Below are 21,687 nucleotides of genomic sequence, written 5' to 3'. Positions count from 1 at the left end.
ATTTGATGTCGGAAAAATAAATAATATGGATTCATCTGATCACAGGGCAGCTGAATTAACCATATCTGAACCAGCTATTTTGGACAAATAATTACTCAGATATTCAAACACAATTATGCAATTATTGTGAAATGATTGAAAATAATAATAATTTAATGCCTTCTGTGGAATTTGTATTTCTTATTTGTTACACATCTGTTTTAATGATTAATTATATACATTTGAAAGAATGCAGGTCAACATGCAATGTATCCCATTGATTGGTATACAATGGGACAGACCTTTGTTTGATTGATTGATTGAAAACTTTATTAACAGATTGCAGAATGGGTACAGTACAGTACAGCTCAATTACATAAGGGGATGCAGACCAGAGAAAGAATTTCGTCTTGTTTACATCAGGGTCCCCCATTTTCAATTCATCATAACATATATGACACACATGACACAGATAGACAGTACTGCTACATCTATACATTTATGACATACCAGATTTGCAAATACAGTACTGTTTGTGATACAAAAAGAGTCCAGAAAAGAGAGTACATTTGACGTAGAAACTGTTGGAGGAGGTTGGGTAGGGATGGGTGGGGGATAGACTTACACTGTACAAGCAAAACTGTACATTGGAATATTGACAAAACCATACTTGGTAATTTACTGTACATTGGAGGGGGTTGATATAGCTTTAAACCTGCATTCCTTCGAATATATCATTAATCAATTAAACTTATATTGAAATACACTATATAGCCTATGCACCAACACTGAAATGACAGTGGATAAATAAATAAGAACTAAAGCTAATCGGTGGAAATAGACTGCATTAATATTCCATAACAAGTCTTGTGTGCGCCTACGAATGAACAGTAGCCTATAGGCTTATGGAATAATAAGCCATACTGCTTCATTCATTATGCCCGCCGTAGGCTATATATATTATATGTCATTCATTCATTCATATACAGTACTGCGCGCGCGTGTGTGTGTCTGTGTGTGCGTGCGCTGCGGCAGGTGTGTACCGCGAGCTGTATATGATGCCAATACATTAATCTAATCTAGTTTTGATGGCGCAAGCGTGATTACGAAACCTAGCCGCATTTCTCGGAGACGCTCTCTGACTGACGCTAGGTTTCATAATCACGCGGCTCGCAAAGCACTTCCGCCATTCCATTTCACACAGCTGCGTCACTAGTTGCCTTATAAGGAACTATGGAGGCAGTGTTTTGTATGCAAATGAGCTGAACGGGAACGCGCTTTGGAGTTTACGACAGAATGCCATTCTTCAAGCAGATATCAGATCATATAATTTCTGCGACCGTTTCAGCCACTTAAGACATATCTCCAGCACGTTCAGGACTCAGAGTGTACTTGTCATAGATTATGTCTCAGTGGTTCCAAGATAAGTCTTCCAGAATATATCTTTGGAAAATTTTCGGGAATGAGACCCAATGTCTTTTCGAAGCAGACTGCGATGGGAACTATCCAAGTTAACAATGCAATAGAGTAACGCATATGGTCCCTTCCAAGCAGCCTATGGAAGCAACAATCTGAATAATAACAGGATAATGGCTGTATGGCCATTTCCAACCTTCCCCGATTTATGGATTAAGATCAGGAAGAAAATCCATCTTTTAAGGCGAGGTCAGAGAGATTGGGAGGCTTTGAGTGCTGGAAGGTAGTAAACTGCTATGGCCCCTGGGTCAGGAAACAGCCCAAGGAGTCACTTTGTGTTTGGAAACATCCTCTGGGAAAGTCACTGATCAATTTCCAACATTTCCTGTAAGGAACACTGCAATCCAACGCTGCTGCACTCCGTTTCCTTCCCTGAGGCTGTGTCTGTGTGTCCGTGTATGTATGTGTGTGTGTGTGTGTGTGTGTGTGTGTGTGTGTGTGTGTGTGTGTGTGTGTGTGTGTGTGTGTGTGTGTGTGTGTGTGTGTGTGTGTGTGTGTGTGTGTGTGTGTGTGTGTGTGTGTGTGTGTGTGTGTGTGTGTGTGTGTGTGCACGCACGTGCGTGTGAGTGTATGTGCATCCGGACACAAGGCATTGCATGTCACCTAAACAGTTGCAGGTCCACTCCGTCAGCTCAGTTTGCACACAACCCGGTGCGTTGTCTCGTGCCACCAGGCAAGGAGAGGCCTGGGTGGCTTCAGTTACTCATGCCGCGGTGTATACTTTAGCTCCAACAACAGGGCCTTAAGGACACTCCAGGGTGGTACAGAACGAGGGAGGGGTATAGTGTGGTCTGACGGCTGAGACCCGGTGATTTAAAGGCTGTTGATACCGGGCAGACGGCCCAGGCACGGCCACTGACTCACTGTGGATGACTCTGCGTAAGTCACCACACTTAAAACGTCCTCATGTGTTTAGATCCATTCAAGTGGAAATCGGCCGTGCACACGCAGCTGGAAACTGCTACTGCATCTGATGTTCTTCTTTTTTTTACCCTCTCTCTCTCTCTCTCTCTCTCTCTCTCCCTCTCTCTCTCTCTCTCTCTCTCGCTCTCTCTCTCTCGCTTCATCACACTATTTGTCTGAAGCCTTCATAAACAGATGACAGAGCCTCATTAAGCTGTTGTCAGGACTATTGTGAACACTTTCCACGTTCTGCACACCGCAAACTGCTCATCGCTGCCAAAGCCAGGGGACATTAAAAAAAAAGAGGTGTGAGAGTCACCCCTAGTGTTTGGAAGGTGCTGGAAGGTGAGGGATGGATGAGGTCTTCAAATGGTCAAATGGCAGCAAGCAGCAGGCTGGTATTAATGGCTTTGTGTAGGAGGTGGAGAAACGGTATGGAGTAACATACAGTGAGTCGAGCATGGCTGTACAGGGGAGCGCACCCTCCTCAACACCACTGACTCCCATTCTAGAAAGAGAGAAAGTTCAAATGCTCCTTTTAGTGGTCATGGTCTGCAATTGGGGATCAGTTAACTGTCTACGAGGTTGACTCAGTTTCAGTCACAAAAAATTATCGCTTCACTTTTCTCATTCATAAACAACAAGCAACCGGTATAATTTCGTTTCAAGTTTCTTTATTAGTTGTCATACAGAAGTACAGAATACTTTTATATAAAATGTTTTTTTCTGTTTTGCTCCAGAGATTGTGCTAGATAAAAATAGATAAGTATAAAAGTATAGTAAGTATAAAATAGAAGTCAAGTACGTAGACAAAAAGTGTTCAATATATACATATATACAATGTACAATGCAGAGTAGAAAGTAACTGAGTTACAATACAATATACTATACAGTACAATGCAGAAATGGGATGAGGTACAATTTAGGTACAATTTACAGTAAGGTGTAATGAGGTATGGGTTGTAGTGCAAATTCTTTGCCAATAAATATAACGTGTGTTTAGGTGTTCTAAAGTGGGTAAAGTGGGTGCAGCAGTGAGTTGTTTGTTTAAAGTGATTGTGTGCGTGTGGATGTGTGTGCTGTGAGTGCATTTGATGGTTGTTACGATTGTTCATTGTTCAAGTCTTGTTCATTGAGCAATCATTGTTCATTGAGCATCCTGATGGCCTGGGGATAGAAGCTCCTTCTGAGTCTCTCTGTGCTTGCCATGAGACTCCGGTATCGCTTGCCTGACCGCAGCAGTTCAAAGAGGCAGTTGTTTGGGTGGCTGGAGTCTTTGATTATTCTCTTTGCCTTGCCCATGCACCGCTTGTTGTAAATGCCTTGGAGAGTGGGAAGCCCCCCTCCAATTGTGCGTTCGGCTGAACGGGCCACTCTCTGTAGTCTGCTACGGTCTTGTGCAGTGCTATTCCGAAACCAGGAGGTGATATTGCCAGTCATTTACAGTTAAACTATGCAAGTTCTGAGCACTACTTAATGAAGTGCCGTAAGTGAGCACAGTAGGAAAAGACAGGTCTGTGTTCCAGCATGTGCACAAGGACATACAAGTATGCCACAAGCACAGGGATGATGTAGTCGTACCGATATTGTCCAACTCTTAATTCCCGATACCGATATCAACCGATACCCCCCCCCCCCCCCCCCCCCAACGATTTTTTTTTATGTAACTAACATTACATATGTCTTGTTGTGGAATGCACACAACATTATGCATACTTTTGACAATAAAAGTATGCATTGATGTGTTAAATGTAAACATTATCTGTGCATCTCCCCTTTTCTTCTCTCTCTCCCTCTGGTTCTCACTCTCCCTCTCTTTTGCCCTCTCTCTCTCTTTCCTTTTCTCTCCCTTATTTATTGTATTTTCCTTGTATACTATTGCTACTGTATTTATTTTAAATTTGTATTTACTTGTATGCATGTACATAACCTTGTTCTTGTTGCACCCCCCCCCCCCCCCCTCCTTCCCTCAAAATGCTTTTGCTTTTTGGTCAGGCTGCTTTTGTATATACAAATTTGTTCTTAAAATATATATATATATATTTTTTTAAACCGATGCCAATCATTTGCAATATTACATTTGAATGCCAATATCGGCCGATATATTGGTACTAGCAGTCACTTCGTGCTCTGCATCTGTCCTCCGACAGCCTCGAACCCTCCACTCCGTGTGAACACCATCTAATAATGCCACAGTCTTTTTCCATTCTGCCACCTGAAGAGGAACCAAATTCAGGTGGTGAAGTGGGGGCATTTCACTTAGGAGTGATGTTACACCAAGGGGCTACCATCACAAGGTTTCAACCTTGACACACTCACCCCTCTAAACTTACCCCACACAGCGACCCATGGAGAGCAGATAGGGTTTGTTATCGGCATCTGTCCTCCAACAGCCTTGAACTGCGAACCCTCTGCTCACCAGCACCATGTGACCACGTATGTTGAATACCACAGTCCTATCTATTCCACCTGAAAAGGATACAATTCAGGTGGCGTAGTGGGGGGCATTTAACTTAGGAGTGAGTTTACACCAAGGGGCTACCATTGCAAGGTTTCAACCTCGTTGTGCTGAGGGCAGGCCCTTGTGATTTAAACTGATTGGTCTAATCTTCTCCCTCCGAATCTAACAAGCTAACTACCTGTCAGAGAAGGTTGTTAAAACGTCCCTAGAAAAAAAGTTAAGCAAAAAAAGCAACAGCAAGGACAAGGGTACAAATTGATTTTGCAAATGAAAGAAACACTAAAGAACAAACTCGAAAAAAACGTTGTTTTTTTTTGTGTGTGAAGTATAGTGTAATGTATAATGTAATATATTCATAATGTAAACAAATAAAGGCATGTTTGTCGGGGGGGAAATCTGCTGGACATCTTTAACAACTTAAAAGCAAAAGTACAGTACCAAAAAACAGTGCAGTGGTGTTTTGCAGTTAGTGTTATGCAAATCGCCATATGCTTCTGATTATGATTATTTTTTGCAGCAAGGTCACCAAGAGATGAATGCATACTGACACTGTTATTTACAACTATTCCGAGTGAGACAGATTAATTCTGGTCACACGCCATGTGTGTGTGTGTGTGTGTGTGTGTGTGTGTGTGTTTTTCATCGTGCTTAAACAGTTCACACAGGAACTATGAGTCTAAAATCGGTCGGATGACTAAAAGGCCTTGCATTTACACTTACTAGCTCTACATGATGAACCGTGCTGGACCCACAGCTGAGTGTAATTGGCCGCCACTGACAGCAGTCAGAGACAGCTTCTCGGTAGACTAATGAGCTGTGAGGCAGGGGTGGATGGGCAGGCCAGAGCAAAGAAAAAACAGGAGTGTAAATGGAGCTCTGTCATCAGTCTATGCCCCCTGATTAGGACCCCTAAGCGGTAAAGCAAACAAAGAAACAGAATAGAGGGAACAGGTGTCGTTCATGCTAGTGAGGACTGTAGTTTCATCTCAGGGTGAGTCCCCTCTCTCCCCTTCTCCAAACTCCAAAATTCTATGTCTGCCGACATGATAGCCAGCTGCAAACATGAATATAAAAAATGTATTACAAAAATGTGTGCTTTGGAATTTGGACATTTCTACCAGCGGAGTGAGTTAAACCAAATTACAACTCGGACACCATCACGTTAGCAGAATAGACTTTTTTTTTTTTATCTGCAGAACAGCTGAGGTTATGTGGAAAGAATAGACTTTCCGTTTAGTTTTCCTTATCCACAGAATAGCTGAGATTATGTGGACAGAACAGACTTTCAGTTTTTCTCCCCTATTTGCAGAACAGCAGAGGCGGTGAGAAGCCCAGAGAGCTCCAGACCAATGTTGTTGATCCGTGTGTGGTCACACGCAAAACCTAACCATAACCCAACCATAACCCTTTGTGATATCCAGTGGTGCAGTGCTGGGCAACCGCGGTCAAACGGCGTTTGGGCTTCGAAGTGCGCGCATCCTATTATTATGCAAAGTCTAGGTGATAAGTGCCTAGACTTTGCATAATAATAGGATACCGTTTGGCCTCCGCCCATATTACGACTGCACCCCTGGTGATATCCTGTCCACACAGAGGGTCAAAACCTAACCTTAACCCTTTGTGATATCCTGTCCACACAGAGGGTCAAAACCTAACCATAACCCTCTGGGATATCGTAGTCCCACAGAGGGTCAGACGTTGAGTGCAATGAGAATTCCCTGACTGACCCGGCAGAAATGTACCAAAATAAAAAAAGAACAAAAGGGAAACGCTGGTGGTATCTTTTTGAGGGACTTGTCTCGTTGTTAATATCTCAAATTAAAACATCACTCAAAAATGTTGAATAACAACAGTGCAGTGATGGACCATAAATCCATTCTGTGATTTACAAGGAAGATTCTAACCTATAGGTTTCTTAGATTCTTCTTTTTTTGAACAAAATAAATAGGAAATTATGTCACTTCTGTGTACACAGAGAGAGATAACAAGCCACCAACAATGAGAATTCATCAAGACCAAGCCGGGCCAAAAAAATAGTTTGGACAAATTTATTGAAGGCATCGATAGAAAGTGACTGGTATGGAATGACACCATGACAGAGGAGATTTTTTGTGTTTGTGTGTGCATGCACTTGGATGTGTCATATGTGTGTGTGTGTGTGTGTGTGTGTGTGTGTGTGTGTGTGTGTGTGTGTGTGTGTGTGTGTGTGTGTGTGTGTGTGTGTGTGTGTGTGTGTGTGTGTGTGTGTGTGAGTGTGTGTCGTGTGCGTGCGTGTCGTGTGCGTGCGTGCGTGCGTGCGTGTCGTGTGCGTGTCGTGTGCGTGCGTGCGTGTGTGTGCGTGCGTGTGTGTCGTGTGCGTGCGTGCGTGTCGTGTGCGTGCGTGCGTGTCGTGTGCGTGCGTGCGTGCGTGCGCATGTGTGTGTGAAAGGCAGCATGTGCCTTGCTGGGACAGTGTTAGCTTAAAACTGTGGTCTGTCTCCCTGTGCTTCTCTCTCAGAGTCTATCTCCCTCGGCAGATGTGTTCCTCTACAGCTTCACAGCTGCATCCCACATGTTTGCATGCTGTTCCACAATGTGGCTATATACCTCCGCTGCTCCGCTCTGCTCAGCTCTGCTCAGCTCGCAGACCTGGTGCTGGTAGTCACAGATTCCTCCTCCTTCACACACAGATAGTAGCAGCTTGGCTATACTTGGCCCTGAAATGTCTCCGATGTGGGGTAATGTAAAGAATGTGGGTGGGGTGGAGGGGTCAGATCTGGCAGGGGTCTGCTGCTGCTTCATAGCACACACAGTCATTTTCATAATTGCCCAACAATCAAATCAGCCCCTGCTGGATTCCACCCGTTCCAGATTCCTGCAGATAAGCTGAGCTGGGGCTCTGGTGAGCGCCGGACAGACCCCCAAGGAAGAACAGGTGCGGCTAATGTAACCCAGTTCAGATCCTCTGCGGATCCCAAAAAAAAAGGGGGGGGGGGGCTGTTGTTTCTTTGCGTAATTGCCACGGTTGGACATTCCCTTTCGGATTGCTATCGTCGCGTAATCTTTCTGAACAGAGAGGAATGAAAGTGAATTTGTCCCACGTTTTGGCTCAGTCTTATCAGGAGCCCAATAACAATACCTTAAGGGGGGGTGCTACTGAGCTTGGGGTCACGGTGTGAGTGGTTCTAACTTTTTTTTTCTTTTTTTCATTAATTTGTTAATGAGTAGTTCTTGGCAGAAAATAATTTGTATTGAGCATTAAAAAAGAGGCATGCACTCATGGTATGGTAATGGTCATGTGCGTTGCATGTGTATACACCAAATGCTATGTTATGTATTCTTTCTGGTGCAATGCACATTTTACAACCACCAGATTTTATATTTTCTATCCGTTATATACAAACAAGGTGAACGATATATATGACATATAGGCTCTCTTTCCCATCTCAACCTATGTCAACCTTTAAGGAATTGAGGGGGGAAAACTCCTTATTGTATCCGCAGGTGTTTTGAGACTTTATAATTAAGTATGAGTAGATTAGCTTGTTCCCAGGTCAGGTCATATTTACATCACATGATAGACAATATCAGCTGTCACTTAGGGAAGAGGAAACAATGGAAATATACAGTTTCCACTACTACACATCATATATTACTATATATACTATACACAGAATGCCAAAGCTTTACTCCACATTCTTTGCGAGAAGTTAATACATACCATATGATATCCCCCCCTTCTGCTATAACTCACCTCCTCGATTCTACGGCAACGGTGACGACACCACCTCGTCTTGTTCTGACAGGTAGACCTCTAATCATTCCCCCTCAATGTGGACGCGACTCCCGGCTCACATGCGCGTCCCCGCGCGGCACCTACGTCACCGTGCTCGCTCCTCTTCTCGCGCGCTGGTTAAAAAGAAGGAGGAGAGGGCGCACGGGAAAACATGTGAGCGCTCTGAGGACCTAGTGAGAGACAACTTTGTGCTTTACTTTTGACCCCCATATGCACCACTGTGCTGCTGAAACGGAATTTATATCTGAAGGGACGATACAGCTCTTTGCGTTTCACGGTGTTTGGTTTTCATCAAGAGACATTGTATTGGGCTTTTCTTTTTTTTCCCGAGTTGTGATATCTCTGAACCAGCACTTTCATTTAATTTATTGTAAAGAACTTTCTTTCACAGCAAATAATTCAAACTAGGCATACTTTAATTGGGCTACATAGTGCAACAAAAAAGCTTAATTGGAAATTGTTGATAGCCAAGTGTGTGCTATACATATCATCTATAACCAAATAAATAAAATAAAAAAAATAAACAGGTTCACCGCATTGGTTATTATAAGAGGGACTGGCTTTTATTAAGTAGGTTATCCTGGTTCGAACTTTTGCCCCCCCCCCCTGATCTCCTCTGAACTATGAAGCATTTGCAATTTGTGCTCGTTTTGGCCATCGCGGTCAACGTGTGGGAATGTGGAGATGCGAAATTCGGTGACAAGGGAGGAGAGATGAGCCCGAGGAGAAGGAGATGTTACGACGGGAGCATGCCCAAGCGCCTGAAGAAACGGGAGAGAAAGCTGTCAGTGGACAGCAGCAGCGGGAGCGGGAGCGGGAGCGGGAGCGGCGGGGAGGTCTGTCACAGGTTATACCCTCGGGTGTCCTGCTGTCCCACCAGGCGAGCCGCCTATCAGATCCTGCACCGGCGGGACGCCAGGGTATGTTGTTCAGCACGCTGCATGCTTTCACTGTGAGAGGAGGTGGGGAACCGTCTTTATACTTGATACTGCCAACACGCCCTGGGACACGTATTCACAGCCTTTTGATTGTCATTCCGCCGTGTTGTTGACAGCTGAATTTGCCCTTATTATTGTGCATGGGCATGGTTACTACGGCTATACTTACCTAATATAACATTGGACCCTATAGAGTTCAGACTTCTCTTCTGTCCAGTCTGTCTTTGAGCTGCTTCCCATTATCTAATTGAAATTAGTAGCACATGCACCTTCATAAAAACAACTAAACAAACACAAAAATACATACTGCTTATTGCATTTTAGTTTCCCGTTTTGTTATTATTCTCCAACCTGCTGTGATGTTGAGAGCGCTTGTCCAGGCGCTTCAGTGTTGCCATGGTTATGGACTTATGGTTACTCTGCTAACGTCCGAGCGGCGTGGGACACACAACGTGTCGGCACCTCATCCGTGCGTCTTGCGCGTATAGTTCATTACATTATCTGCTGTCTATCTAGGTCATGATGTATACCGTCTTTACAATGTCGCTAGTTCTCTTTGCAACGTGCGCTGGTATTCGTAGACCAATGTGTTACTGTTATTATTTATATCGAACCAAGTTTACCGATATAATATACAGCACTGCACGTGTTATAGGCTATGCAGCATGCGCCGTCGCCCGTTACATTGGACCGCCTCGAATCAAATAATAAAACGCTACAAAATGTCATAGTAACTATACGTTTATGGTTCTATTTGCACGTGTATGTGGAGGGAATCGGAGACATTCAGATTGCATTATGTGCGAGTTGCCAGTAAAATGCGACGGAACCTTACCCGACTATTCTCATGTAAACCACTGCTGGAATCATTCAGTGGCTGGGTGGCATCTCACTGTGTGTGGCGACAAAAAGCCATATTGCATCATTTAATTTGCTCAAGTCATGCAAATAAGAGGGGCAAACTGAATGGAACCGACTCGACTTCTCCTCCTCCCCACTTCACTGCCCACACACGGAGCCCTTTTTGCTTATAGCAAAAGAATAACAACAACACCATTGTGTTTGTTAGTTTCACTAATGGGTGAAGCTGGAGAACATCACTCTCCCCCAGTCATCAGCCCTGTCCAAGTGTTAATGCCTTTGAGAGGGCTGTGTGTCCTTCACTATATCCCCCTGCCAACCAACTTACACCTATTCCCAGAGGACAAGTGTTTTGTTAAAGCTTAGTGTTGCCTACACCAGACCCCCCCCCTTCTCTTCTCTCCCTCCTTGTGAATCTGTTGAGACCATATCAGGCTTGCACAGCCTCACAGATTGTTTACGATTGAATGACAAGCTATTTTTTCCCCCAAGTGTGGCATTGTTTGTTCCAGCAAGTTCACTGACAAAAGCCATTCTGCTGATCCTATCAAAAGAAATAAGTAATTCTTAAAGGAATAAGTCAGCAGCTGCTCTCCCACCATGAGGTATTGCCTTATTGATGAGCAATCAGCTGTAAAGGCTTAGGAAATTATCGTTTTAATTGTGTGAAATTGCCTGGAGGTACTGGGTAAAAGTACAATAAATGACAACTCTCTTTATGTTGTGCTGTGGTATGGTTTGTTGATGTGTCTGATTACCAGTGGCACATCTGCATGACCTGCTTTCCATTATTTAATATATCCTCTGTGCAGTGGTGCCGCAATCAAGCCCTGTTGTCATTTTCTCTCTGCTTTTGAGGAACAACGTAGTGAAATTTAGCAAAACACAACAAACAAAGGTCCACTTGTTCTGGTTTGGATGATGGCAACATTGGAGCCCATCCCAGCAACATATGGGCACAGGGCATGGCTGAGAGCACACAAATGCTCCTCACCACGGACCTTGTGCCAGGCCATGGCACACCGAATCAATGGACAATTTAGAGCCGGAGGACAGGCATGCCTGCAGCAGGGAGACAGAGAGGGGATAGGGGTTGGAGAGTAGCCGACCTGAAGTCTGTTTGTTTACTTGGAAAAAATGTCAACAATTAGGCAGGAAAATGGGCCACAGCTAAATGTGGTTCAACTTGGAGCTGAGCTGTGCAACCTCAGTTGTTCTTACCATCACTGGTATCATTTGCATCCTTTAAACAGCCTGCTCTGGTGAGACAAGTAGTGCGTGGGTTACACATTTCTTGATACAACCTGTCAGTTATAAACTGGCAGAATATGTGGACCCCGAAGGCCCAAGCAAAGGCCATATAATTATAACAAAAAGAAATCTCTGTTTCAGTTAGTGCCCAAGAGAGAGGTATAAGGTGTCCATATGTTGGGCTTGGGTCTGCCGGTCTAATTGACTTCGACAGACTGCTAATTTGTTGATACCAGAGCGGGAATGATGTACCCGTCCATCTCTAAATTGGTGTTTACACATGGACCTCACACAGAGCCAAGCACTACCAGCCTGCTGCCTGCCTGGCTGCCCAAACAGCACATGTCTGGAGCTGGGACAGATTACATTGTGTTTTATTGCAGCTAATTTGTTAGGTAAATAATCCCGCTAATTTCTTAGGGATTCATCTTTTGTTTGCTTTTGTTTAGTGACCCTAAGTAACACTTCGAAGCTCCTCATTTTTACTCTGTCCATTTCAGGAACCCTGAGTCTGTCGGACGTGAATGGTAAATTAACTGTTTGGGAATTTAGGTAAAAAAAATTTTTTTTTATAAAGAAATCACACTGGGTGAGAGGACCAACATCCAAGTTTAAAAATATAGGTGTTTTCTTTTCTTCTTCTTTTTTCCCCCACTTTTGACTAATGTTATTCATTGCACTTCTATTTCACCTTGTCCACAGACAAACCATTTCCCATATGACTTTACTGTTATAATCTGCAGCTTCAACTCCCTATAGTCCCATAGAAATGTCATGTTATGCTCTGTTTTAAAATCCTAGAAAGGAGATGGTTGAAGGAAGAACAAGGAGGGGACCATTGCCCTGTGTCAGAATCGGGGGGGGGGGGGGGTGAAACAAACACAGTGCAATTGAGTGCAGTTGTGTGAGTATGATCGCAGTGCACATAGCGCTCCTAAATCTGACTGACAACGTTGATGGCGTTATCTCCTCTCTGTTCATCCTCCACTCAGACTTACAAGAAAACAATATGGACAATATGGCAACCAGAATTGGGGGTGTGACAAATACATTATGACAAAATGCATTGTCATTATTATTACAGCGACAAGTCAGAGAAGAGCTCGCAGTACATGTGTGCATTAGTCTGTGCCAGAGAGAGTCTTGTAAACATAATGTTGTGCTGAGGCCTCACTTTCTCTTTCACTCAGTTTGGAATGGACGGATAAAATGCCTAAAAGCAGCATATCACCGGTCACTATAAATTCCAGCACACATTATTCATACCGGCAGGTGCTTTTATTCAAATGATGCTTATCTAGGAACTCTCTAGTTATCAAAGTTAATATTGCTTGAAAGGAACAACAAAGCTATTTCTATGAAAGGGGAACCTCTCTGATGGATCATTAATCAGATTGGTGAGGGTCTGTCAGTCGGTGGAAGGTAACTTAGCCTTTTACACCACAGAAGACGAATCCTGGTGGATCATTCAACGTTTAGTTTATTAGTTTGTCATAAAATCCTGCCATTAACGCTTTTAAGATAATACACAAGATCTAAACTCATCAGTGACTTGTAGTAACACTTGAGGTGTTAATATCAACAAAATGTCAGCTAATTAAGCTTCATGATGACCTCTATAGTCGATTAGTTGACTGATCAGTTGTTATGGTCTTAGTTGACTAAGAAGAGTTATTTCTTGAAACAGTTCAAAGCACATCTCAGGTAGGCACTAGGCACTGGATTTAAAGAGGTCCCTTTGTGTTATCGGAACTTGGGAAAGGCAAATGTACAGATGTGTCAATTAAATCTGCTAAATCAATTAGTTGCCAAAGTTGCCAATGAGTTGACTTAAGCATTATAACCATGTGTGGATGTTAGCAGTCTAGAATTCTAATCAGGCTTTTTGCTCCTTGTTGCGTGTGGTCCCCAGATTTTCTCCACCAATAACACTGAGTGTGGCCGTCTCCTGGAGGAGATCAAGTGTGCTCGCTGCTCCCCCAACGCCCAGGTGCTGCTCCACTCCCTGGACACGGAGAAGACGCCGTACAGGGAGCCAGACCTCCCGCGGCTCTGCCAGGACTACTGCCGCGAGTTCTACTACACATGTCGGGGTCACATACCAGGTAGCCACGCAGAGGATGATGATGATGATGATGATGATGATGATGATGATGATGATGATGATGATGATGATGATGATGATGATGGCTTATGTCCTAGCCTATGTGTAACCTGCTGGGCTGTGTTGTTTCATTGACATGGACAAACACCATAATATAACACACACACACACACACACACTCACCAATACATTGTGATTTGCAGTAAGTGATATGTTATCCTTCATCGTTTTGAGGCAGACACCACAGCTGTTTGCTAATTAGTCAGCACACTCTAGGTCTGGTAATCAGCAAGCCGACAGTCGTGCTGTTTTTTTTTTTTTTTTTTTACGATACCCTCCTGTCAGACACAATGTTCAACCTGGCTCTTTTTTAAGGTACCAGGTGTAGGAAGATTAGCTCCCTTGGGCAGTTGTAGAAAACACGTGCCTTTTTCATGGTTTATCTTTAGTGTAATCTTGTAGGGATTTGAGGTATTCACACGTGGATTTGAAAATAGTGAAAATGTGAAAAAGGTGTGAAAGTTACATGTGTTAATCAATGAAATGCATACAAAGACACACACACACACACACACACACACACACACACACACACACACACACACACACACACACACACACACACACACACACACACACACACACACCAAAAAGTGTGACCTGACTGACCTAATTGATGGGCCAGCAAACTGTAGCAAAATGAATGATTCTATGACTCGCTCAGTCATACACCTGCCCCTGGGTGTTCACTTCGCACTACGTTTGGGGATGTGTACAGTGCCCCAGCTATGGTCTAGACATGACCGCCCCTGACACCTCGCCTCATTCTCGCGTGCACGGGGGGGTTACAACCCAGCTCAGACACAGGCTATCGTTTCCAAAAAATGCCAGTCATACATCATCAGTTTGTTTTCCTTGGGCTGGTAAATTCGACGGAACGTAAACACAAAGAAGCGCACTAAGCACTGCCTCGCTGGCACCGGATCCGGACCCCCCCCCCATCGCAACCCCCCACCGTGAGGAGGCAGACTAAGGGGAAGAGACCGGTTGACTTGACAGTTTTCCTTGTGGATATGATGGTACTGTGAAGTGATAGGAATCCTGCTGACCCCCCTAACCCCCCCGCCACCCCACCTTGAAAGCATGTGGTCTTCAGAAGTATTGCCTTTGAAGGGCGGTTAGATCTCAGCTACCTGTGCCTTCAGAGTGCATTCCACAAGTGATCAAACGGCTTTCGCCTGCGTCGGCTCCTCCAGCCAAGTCGTCTTCCTATCTCTGTCGCAGAGAAAAAAGGAAAAAAAACTGATTACATCTGCCGGGATGTGCAAAACAGAGAACAGTTTCAAACACAATATGTTGTCTGCAACCCAAACCCACCCACATGATACACTCAACCCCCAACGCCCCCCATCCCCTTCCCAGGCAAATAGCAGAAACATTACATCTTGGTCCATCCCATCTTTTGTATGTAAATTAAATGGCGATGTAGTGCTGTGGCAAATGGCATGCTACTACCATGACACAAATAGCTCTTTATCTAGGATAGGCGCAAGAGAGAGACATAGACAGAGATATATAGAGAGAGAAAGAGAGAGAGATACAGAGGGATGTTAGTGGTCACATTATTTCCTACTAAGCTGACAGACGTGAGGGGACTCACAGAGTTCAAACTAAAGCTTTCAAGAGAAGAAGCCAAAGAAGAGAAGTCACCCTGCCTTCTCCCTTTTCGTCCTTCTCCTCCTCCTCCTCCTCCTCCTCCTCCTCCTACCCCTCCTCCCTTTCTCCCACCCAGCCCTCCGCAGATCAGCATATGTGGTGACGAATGACACATTTATTTTTCTACAAAGGTTGTGTGTACGGTATGTAAAAACTGCTGAAGTGCATCAAGATGTCAAGTACTTTGGGTGGGCCACCCAGGTTGTCTTGGAAGATAACCAGATGGAAGTAGAATTTTAGCGCTGGGGGATGTGGACGAAGCTCTCTCTCTCTCTCTCTCTCTCTCTCTCTCTCTCTCTCTCTCTCTCTCTCTCTCTCTTTCTCTCTCTCCATTTCTCTCACTCTTGCTCTCACTCTCCCTCTCTCTTCTGTCTCTCACTTTCTCTCTCTAGCTTTCTCTGTCTGTATCTCTCGCTCCCTCTGTCTTTCTCTGTCTCTCTGTTTGTCTTTCTTTCCTTCTTCTTCTTCTTCTTCTTCTTCTTCTTCTTCTTCTTATTCTTCTTCTTCTTCTTCTTCTTCTTCTTCTTCTTCTTCTTCTTCTTCTTCTTCTTCTTCTTCTTCTTCTTCTTCTTCTTCTTCTTCTTCTTCAGGCCTGGGACATTGTAGAGACAGCCTTTGTTGTTCTTTCTGCCATATGTTAATATATGGATGCAGTTAACCATGACATGTCCAGATTGGCGATCACTCTCTAAATACAGTAATTATGGCCACAGAGAAAGGTTGATTCCACATTATTTTAAGCCTGTAGGTGTACTGTATGATTACATATTTTGGGAATGTTCCATTATTTGCTACTTAATGTTTGTATTTTTTTTTATTATTAATATATTCATATTTCTCCTTTTTGCTGCTGCTGCACAAGTGTTATTTCATGGTTCTTCATGAGAACTGTGAAACCCATTGTAGAATAAAAAAGAAAAAAAAACATGGGTGTCAATCTGAACATTTGGTTTGTTTTTCCTTGAAAAGTTGACCCTCATCTTCCCAAGATACAGATTTCAGCATTTTATATCATTCATGACTGTCAGTCTGTGTTAAACCGCATGAGGCCATATTGATAACATCATGGATTCAGTTACGTCTAGCGTTGATTACAGTTTATTTTTTTGTTTTGAAGTGAGGGACACTCTGATTTCCCTCTGGATGTGCTGCTGACCAGTGGTGTTAAGGTGTAACAGTAGCCTTTACTGCATCCTTAAATATCCTCCTGCTCCAGTGAAACCAGCCACCGGCCCCTGATTAGCTCGTGTACTTAGCCCCCATCTCTCCATAAAGACCTTTACTGGCCTGACGTAGCCTAGAGGCCTCTAGCACCTCCTCCAGCACCTCCTCCATGCTCCTTCTCTTCTCCTCTTCTCTCCTCTCTTCTTTTCTCTTCTCCTCTCCTCTACTCTCCTCTTTTCTCATCCTTTCTTTTCTTCTCCTTCTCTCCTCTTTTCTTCTCTTCTCCTTTTCTTCTCCTTTCTTCTCTTCTCTCTTCCATCTTCTCTTCTCCTCTCTTCTCCTCTCTTCTCTTTTCTTCTCTTCTTTTCTCTTCTCTCTCCTCTCTTCTCTCATTGTCTTCTATTTTTTTCCTCTTCTATCTTCCCTCATCTCTTCTGTCTTCTCTTTTCTTCTCCTCTCCTTTTCTTCTTTTCTGCTCTCTTCTCCTTTCTTGTCTATTCTCTTCTCTTCTTCTTTTCTGCTCTCTTCCCCTTTCTTGTCTATCATATTCTCTTATTTTCTGCTCTCTTCCCCTTTCTTGTCTATTATCTCTTCTTCTTTTCTGTTATCTTCTCCTTTCTTGTCTCTTCTTCTCTTCTGCTCATCTCTTCCTCAACCCTCCACCCTCCCACCCCCATCTGGCACCTGAGGTCCCTAACCAGCATGATTAAGATAACTGCAGGCACAAGTAGGTGGGTGGTATAGCCTGTGTGTGTGTGTGTGTGTGTGTGTGTGTGTGTGTGTGTGTGTGTTTGATGTCCATGTTGTGTTTAGATGTTTGGGGGGATATCCTATCACCTCCAGTATTTGGTGCGGTCAGCCCCTGTGGTCGGTGTGGGGGGCTGGGTGTCGAGGAAGACATGAAAGGAGGGGATACGGAGTCCTGTTTGTGTTTTTATCACTTGGTGTATTTGCTCTCCTCCTCCCACTGAGGCTTTGGCTAAGCTAAGGGAAGCGATATTGGCCAGGTTGTTTTTAGGTCGCAGAGGGCCTGTAAGATCCACTGCCTGCATTGCTTCTTGCCCTCTGTGGTTTTGCCTGCTAGCAAGGGGAGGTGGGGTGAAGAGGTGGGGGTTCCTTGAACCCTGGAATAATGTTGTGACTGTGGGGACCTATCAGACAGGCAGAGTGGCTGCGTCTGATTGCCATGTTTACTTAGATCACGTCCTGCTCCGGCGTTCGAAGCGCTTTTTAGGTAAACCAGCAGGTCCAAGAGAAATAAAGTTTGAAGGTGTGTGTGTGTGTGTGTGCACGTGTGTGTGTGTGTGTGTGTGTGTGTGTGTGTGTGTGTGTGTGTGTGTGTGTGTGTGTGTGTGTGTGTGTGTGTGTGTGTGTGTGTGTGTGTGTGTGTGTGTGGGGTGTGTGAAGGCATTTTTTCAGTTTGAACTGGCAAACCAGAGCAGCAGAATTACAACCAATCAACAATCAGGGAACATAATTTCTTTATTTGGCTTTGCGAGGAAAGAAATATGTCTCACCCCGAAAACTGTGATTGTGTGCCTGGAATCACGGGTCATCAATTTTAGCAGGTTGATTGTTGTATTAGTCTCTCACGTTTCATTTTCACATGCTGCGCCCATATGTTGCTGAATAATACAAAAACATCCAGAAGTTCTTCTAGCATCCCATAGGAAACAATGGTGTGGTTCAGAGCCATCGTAGAGACGTGTGCATGAGGGCTTTACACTATGGACTAGCCATGTCAAATCAACTATGTTTTTGGATCATTATGAATAAAAAATAAAAAAAATAATGAAAACATTGTATCTCCAAATGGGTCAACTTTTCAACAAGAAAAATAACCACATTTTCAGATTCACATTTCACACCCATGCATTCATTGGGTTTTGGATGGGTTTCAGGACCTTTGGGTCATGAAATCTAGTCACAACATTGAGAACCATGTGAACTTAAAGTAAAAACGTAAAATCACCAAAATGTAAGATAAAAGGTTTTCACCGCTTTCTTAAATCATTCAATATTTGTTTTCTCCAAAGAAGTCCGGGTCTTCATTCACTTTCCTTGTGTATACTACAGTTTTTTTTAGAACTTTGTTGCATCAAATTGTGGCCTTTTTACATTGTTCATTTTTACAAAAAGAAATTTAAAACATTAATTCCCTTTGAACTTTTGCAAACCAGTGCTGACATGCCAGCAACATACATCTTAGGTAATGGATATGTCAGGGAATTTAACATTTGTCTCAGGAAGCGAACCCTAACACTGGAGTGTGACATACAGGTGAGAATCAGTGTTTTTGCAATATGGAGCATAGAGTGGGGGGTGAGTGGTAGTGTCCTGGGAAACTCTGGGGAACTGATCTGACAACAGTTGGCTCACCCCAGTTTATCTTGTTAATTTCAGCCCAATCTAGCATAACTCCAACCACACACAGATAGATACACACACACACACACACACACACACACACACACACACACACACACACACACACACACACACACACACACACACACACACACACACACACACACACGCACGCACACACACGGACGACCCAGCCCTGCTGGTCTCTGACAAGAACAAGTTACAAGTTGAAAAAACCCTCAGCTCAGAACTCGGCAGAATCTGCACCTGGCTCGCTGATAACAAACTATCATTACACCTGGGTAAAACAGAGTCCATTCTCTTCGGATCAAATAACAAACTCAGCAAGACCGACGGCTTCTCAGTTACAGTGGGTGACAATATTGTCACAAGGAAAGATGAAATTACATACCTAGGTTCCATCCTAGAGGCAAATCTTTCCTGTGACAAAATGGCATCCAAGGTAATAAAAAAAGTCAACCAACGAACTAGATTCTTGTACCGGATCTCCTCTCTGGTAAACAAGAATACCCTGAAGACTCTGGCAGGAGCACTCATTCAAGGGTACTATGACTATGCTTGCACCTCATGGTACCAAAGCACCTCAAAGGCGCTAAAAACAAGATTACAAACATCACAAAACAAACTGGTCAGACTACTACTTGACCTTACCCCTAGAACCCACCTCACCCCTGCCCACTTTGACTACCTAGGATGGCTTAGAGTAGATGACAGAGTACAGCAACTTGCAATGGGCCTGGTCTACAAGATACACTATATGACTAAGGTACCCATGTACATGTCAAAATACTTCCCAAAGGTCAGTGAATACCACGACCACAACACCAGAGGAAGCTCAACAAATCATGTTAAACCCAGATTCGGCTCAAACAAGGGACTAAACATGTTTCGCAATTATGCCACATCAATGTGGAACTCCCTACCCAACACACACACACACACACACACACACACACACACACACACACACACCACACACACACACACACACACACACACACACACACACACACACACACACACACACACACACACACACACACACACACACACACACACACACACACACACACACATAAATGAAACATCATTAACCTAACTCAAGGACTATGTAAATGGTTTGGGATTTTCGTCTGGTTTAGAAGGCGAAACATGTAACATATCATGTATATGACATGATCTACTGAGGCCAGTAAGAGGTCTTCTCTATGATAGTATTCATGACTGTACGAGATCCTCCGTCTAACATCTCTGTCTCTCTTGTGTTTGCTAGAGCTCTTCCAAGCCGACGTGGATGAGTTCTGCCAGTACTATGGGAGGCAAGACGAGAGCCCCTGCTTTCCAGACTTTCAACGAAAGCAACCACGCGGGCAAGACTCCAACTACTTGGGAGATGAGAAAATGGAGGATATCAGCAGGTTTTGTGGCCTGTCATTTAAAGCGTCTTTATTCCACTTGGATATTACATTTAGAAAATATTGTTTCAATTTGCACACATGTTCCTATTTTGAAGCAGCTTTGGTCTGATATTCAAATGTATGGTAACATTTTATTTTGATATTCGATTGTAGACTCTACATCTTATAAATAGGGTGTCTTAAACGTTGTTTATAAACCTGTCCCTTACCTTATCCCTCTGGACTAAATAAAGTCTTACCAATGTATTTTGGATGTCTGAACATGTCTCCCTTCAAATAGACTGTGCAGTTCAGACAAACAGGGCTGTACTGATACCACTACTGGTATTGGAAAATGTCCTCGATACTAAAATCTGATACCAAGTCCAGTGCAGAAATCAAAGCAAAATTACTTGATTTTCTGGATTTTTGGACACGTGTTAGATCTCTCTAATGGAATATATCTTGGAATCTTTGTCCAATGACCCCAAACTGATGGTCCAAAATGTATACTGTTCAGTAAGGTATTGGTTCTTCCCTACAGATAAACCAGTTCTGTTTTTTTTCATGCAGCCAGAGGTGTAGACCCTAGTGCAGTGATCTGATCTGAGTTCAGTGGTCCATTGTGACATGGCCTATATTCCCTGGGCCAGAGTGCCCCCCTACACCACCTCTCTCCACTGATCTGAGTTCAGTGGTCCATTGTGACATGGCCTATATTCTCTGATCCCAGAGTTTGTTCGGAGGGCATTTGCCCAGCTTTGCTGCATAATGAAAATGCTTATCCTGCTTCATTCGGGGCGGCCTTCCTCGCTGCAAATGTCTGTACATCACAGAGCACATCGGCCCCTTTGTTCTGCGAGGGGATGTCTTTTATCTTTGTGTTTTCCCTGAGGCAAGATGGTAGGGTTGGGGGTTCAGAAGCTAGGTTTACGTGCAGCATGTTCACCTACATGGCCATAGTCAGCATCACACTGATGTCTCAGTAGAAATCCCCCACCCGACCCTGTTGACATGTCTATGGAATTATTTTTTTATTTCATATTTTAATAATTTGTAATGTAGGCCAGGGCTTCACTGCAGCGTCACAATAATTAATTAAGAATACATTTCTGTTACACATTTTTCCTTTATCAAATCTTGCAGCGCCTTGCGATTTGGAAATTGCATTAAGACATATTCAAATCTTTTCATGCTGCCCTATTCCTGGTATAACCTCATGTGGTTGTATAGTTACATTAGCCGTTCAAATGTGAACTGTGGTGATTTGGCAA

The 21,687-nt window shown here is 43.7% G+C and overlaps 1 protein-coding gene across 1 annotated transcript in view; it reads left to right on the top strand.

Moving 5' to 3' along the window:
- Nucleotides 1-8,779: 8,779 nt before the first annotated feature.
- Nucleotides 8,780-21,687, top strand: part of hhip (hedgehog interacting protein) — a 38,799-nt gene continuing 25,891 nt past the window's right edge. The window contains 3 exon segments of the mRNA XM_084318314.1: nucleotides 8,780-9,514; nucleotides 13,557-13,749; nucleotides 20,290-20,434. Coding sequence (XP_084174440.1) covers nucleotides 9,218-9,514; nucleotides 13,557-13,749; nucleotides 20,290-20,434 — 635 coding nt within the window. The 5' untranslated portion in view covers nucleotides 8,780-9,217.

This window comes from Notolepis coatsorum, assembly GCF_963971535.1.
Source record: "Notolepis coatsorum genome assembly, chromosome: 7".
Classification (NCBI taxonomy): domain Eukaryota; kingdom Metazoa; phylum Chordata; class Actinopteri; order Aulopiformes; family Paralepididae; genus Notolepis; species Notolepis coatsorum.
This window is presented reverse-complemented; position numbering and strand designations above follow the sequence as displayed.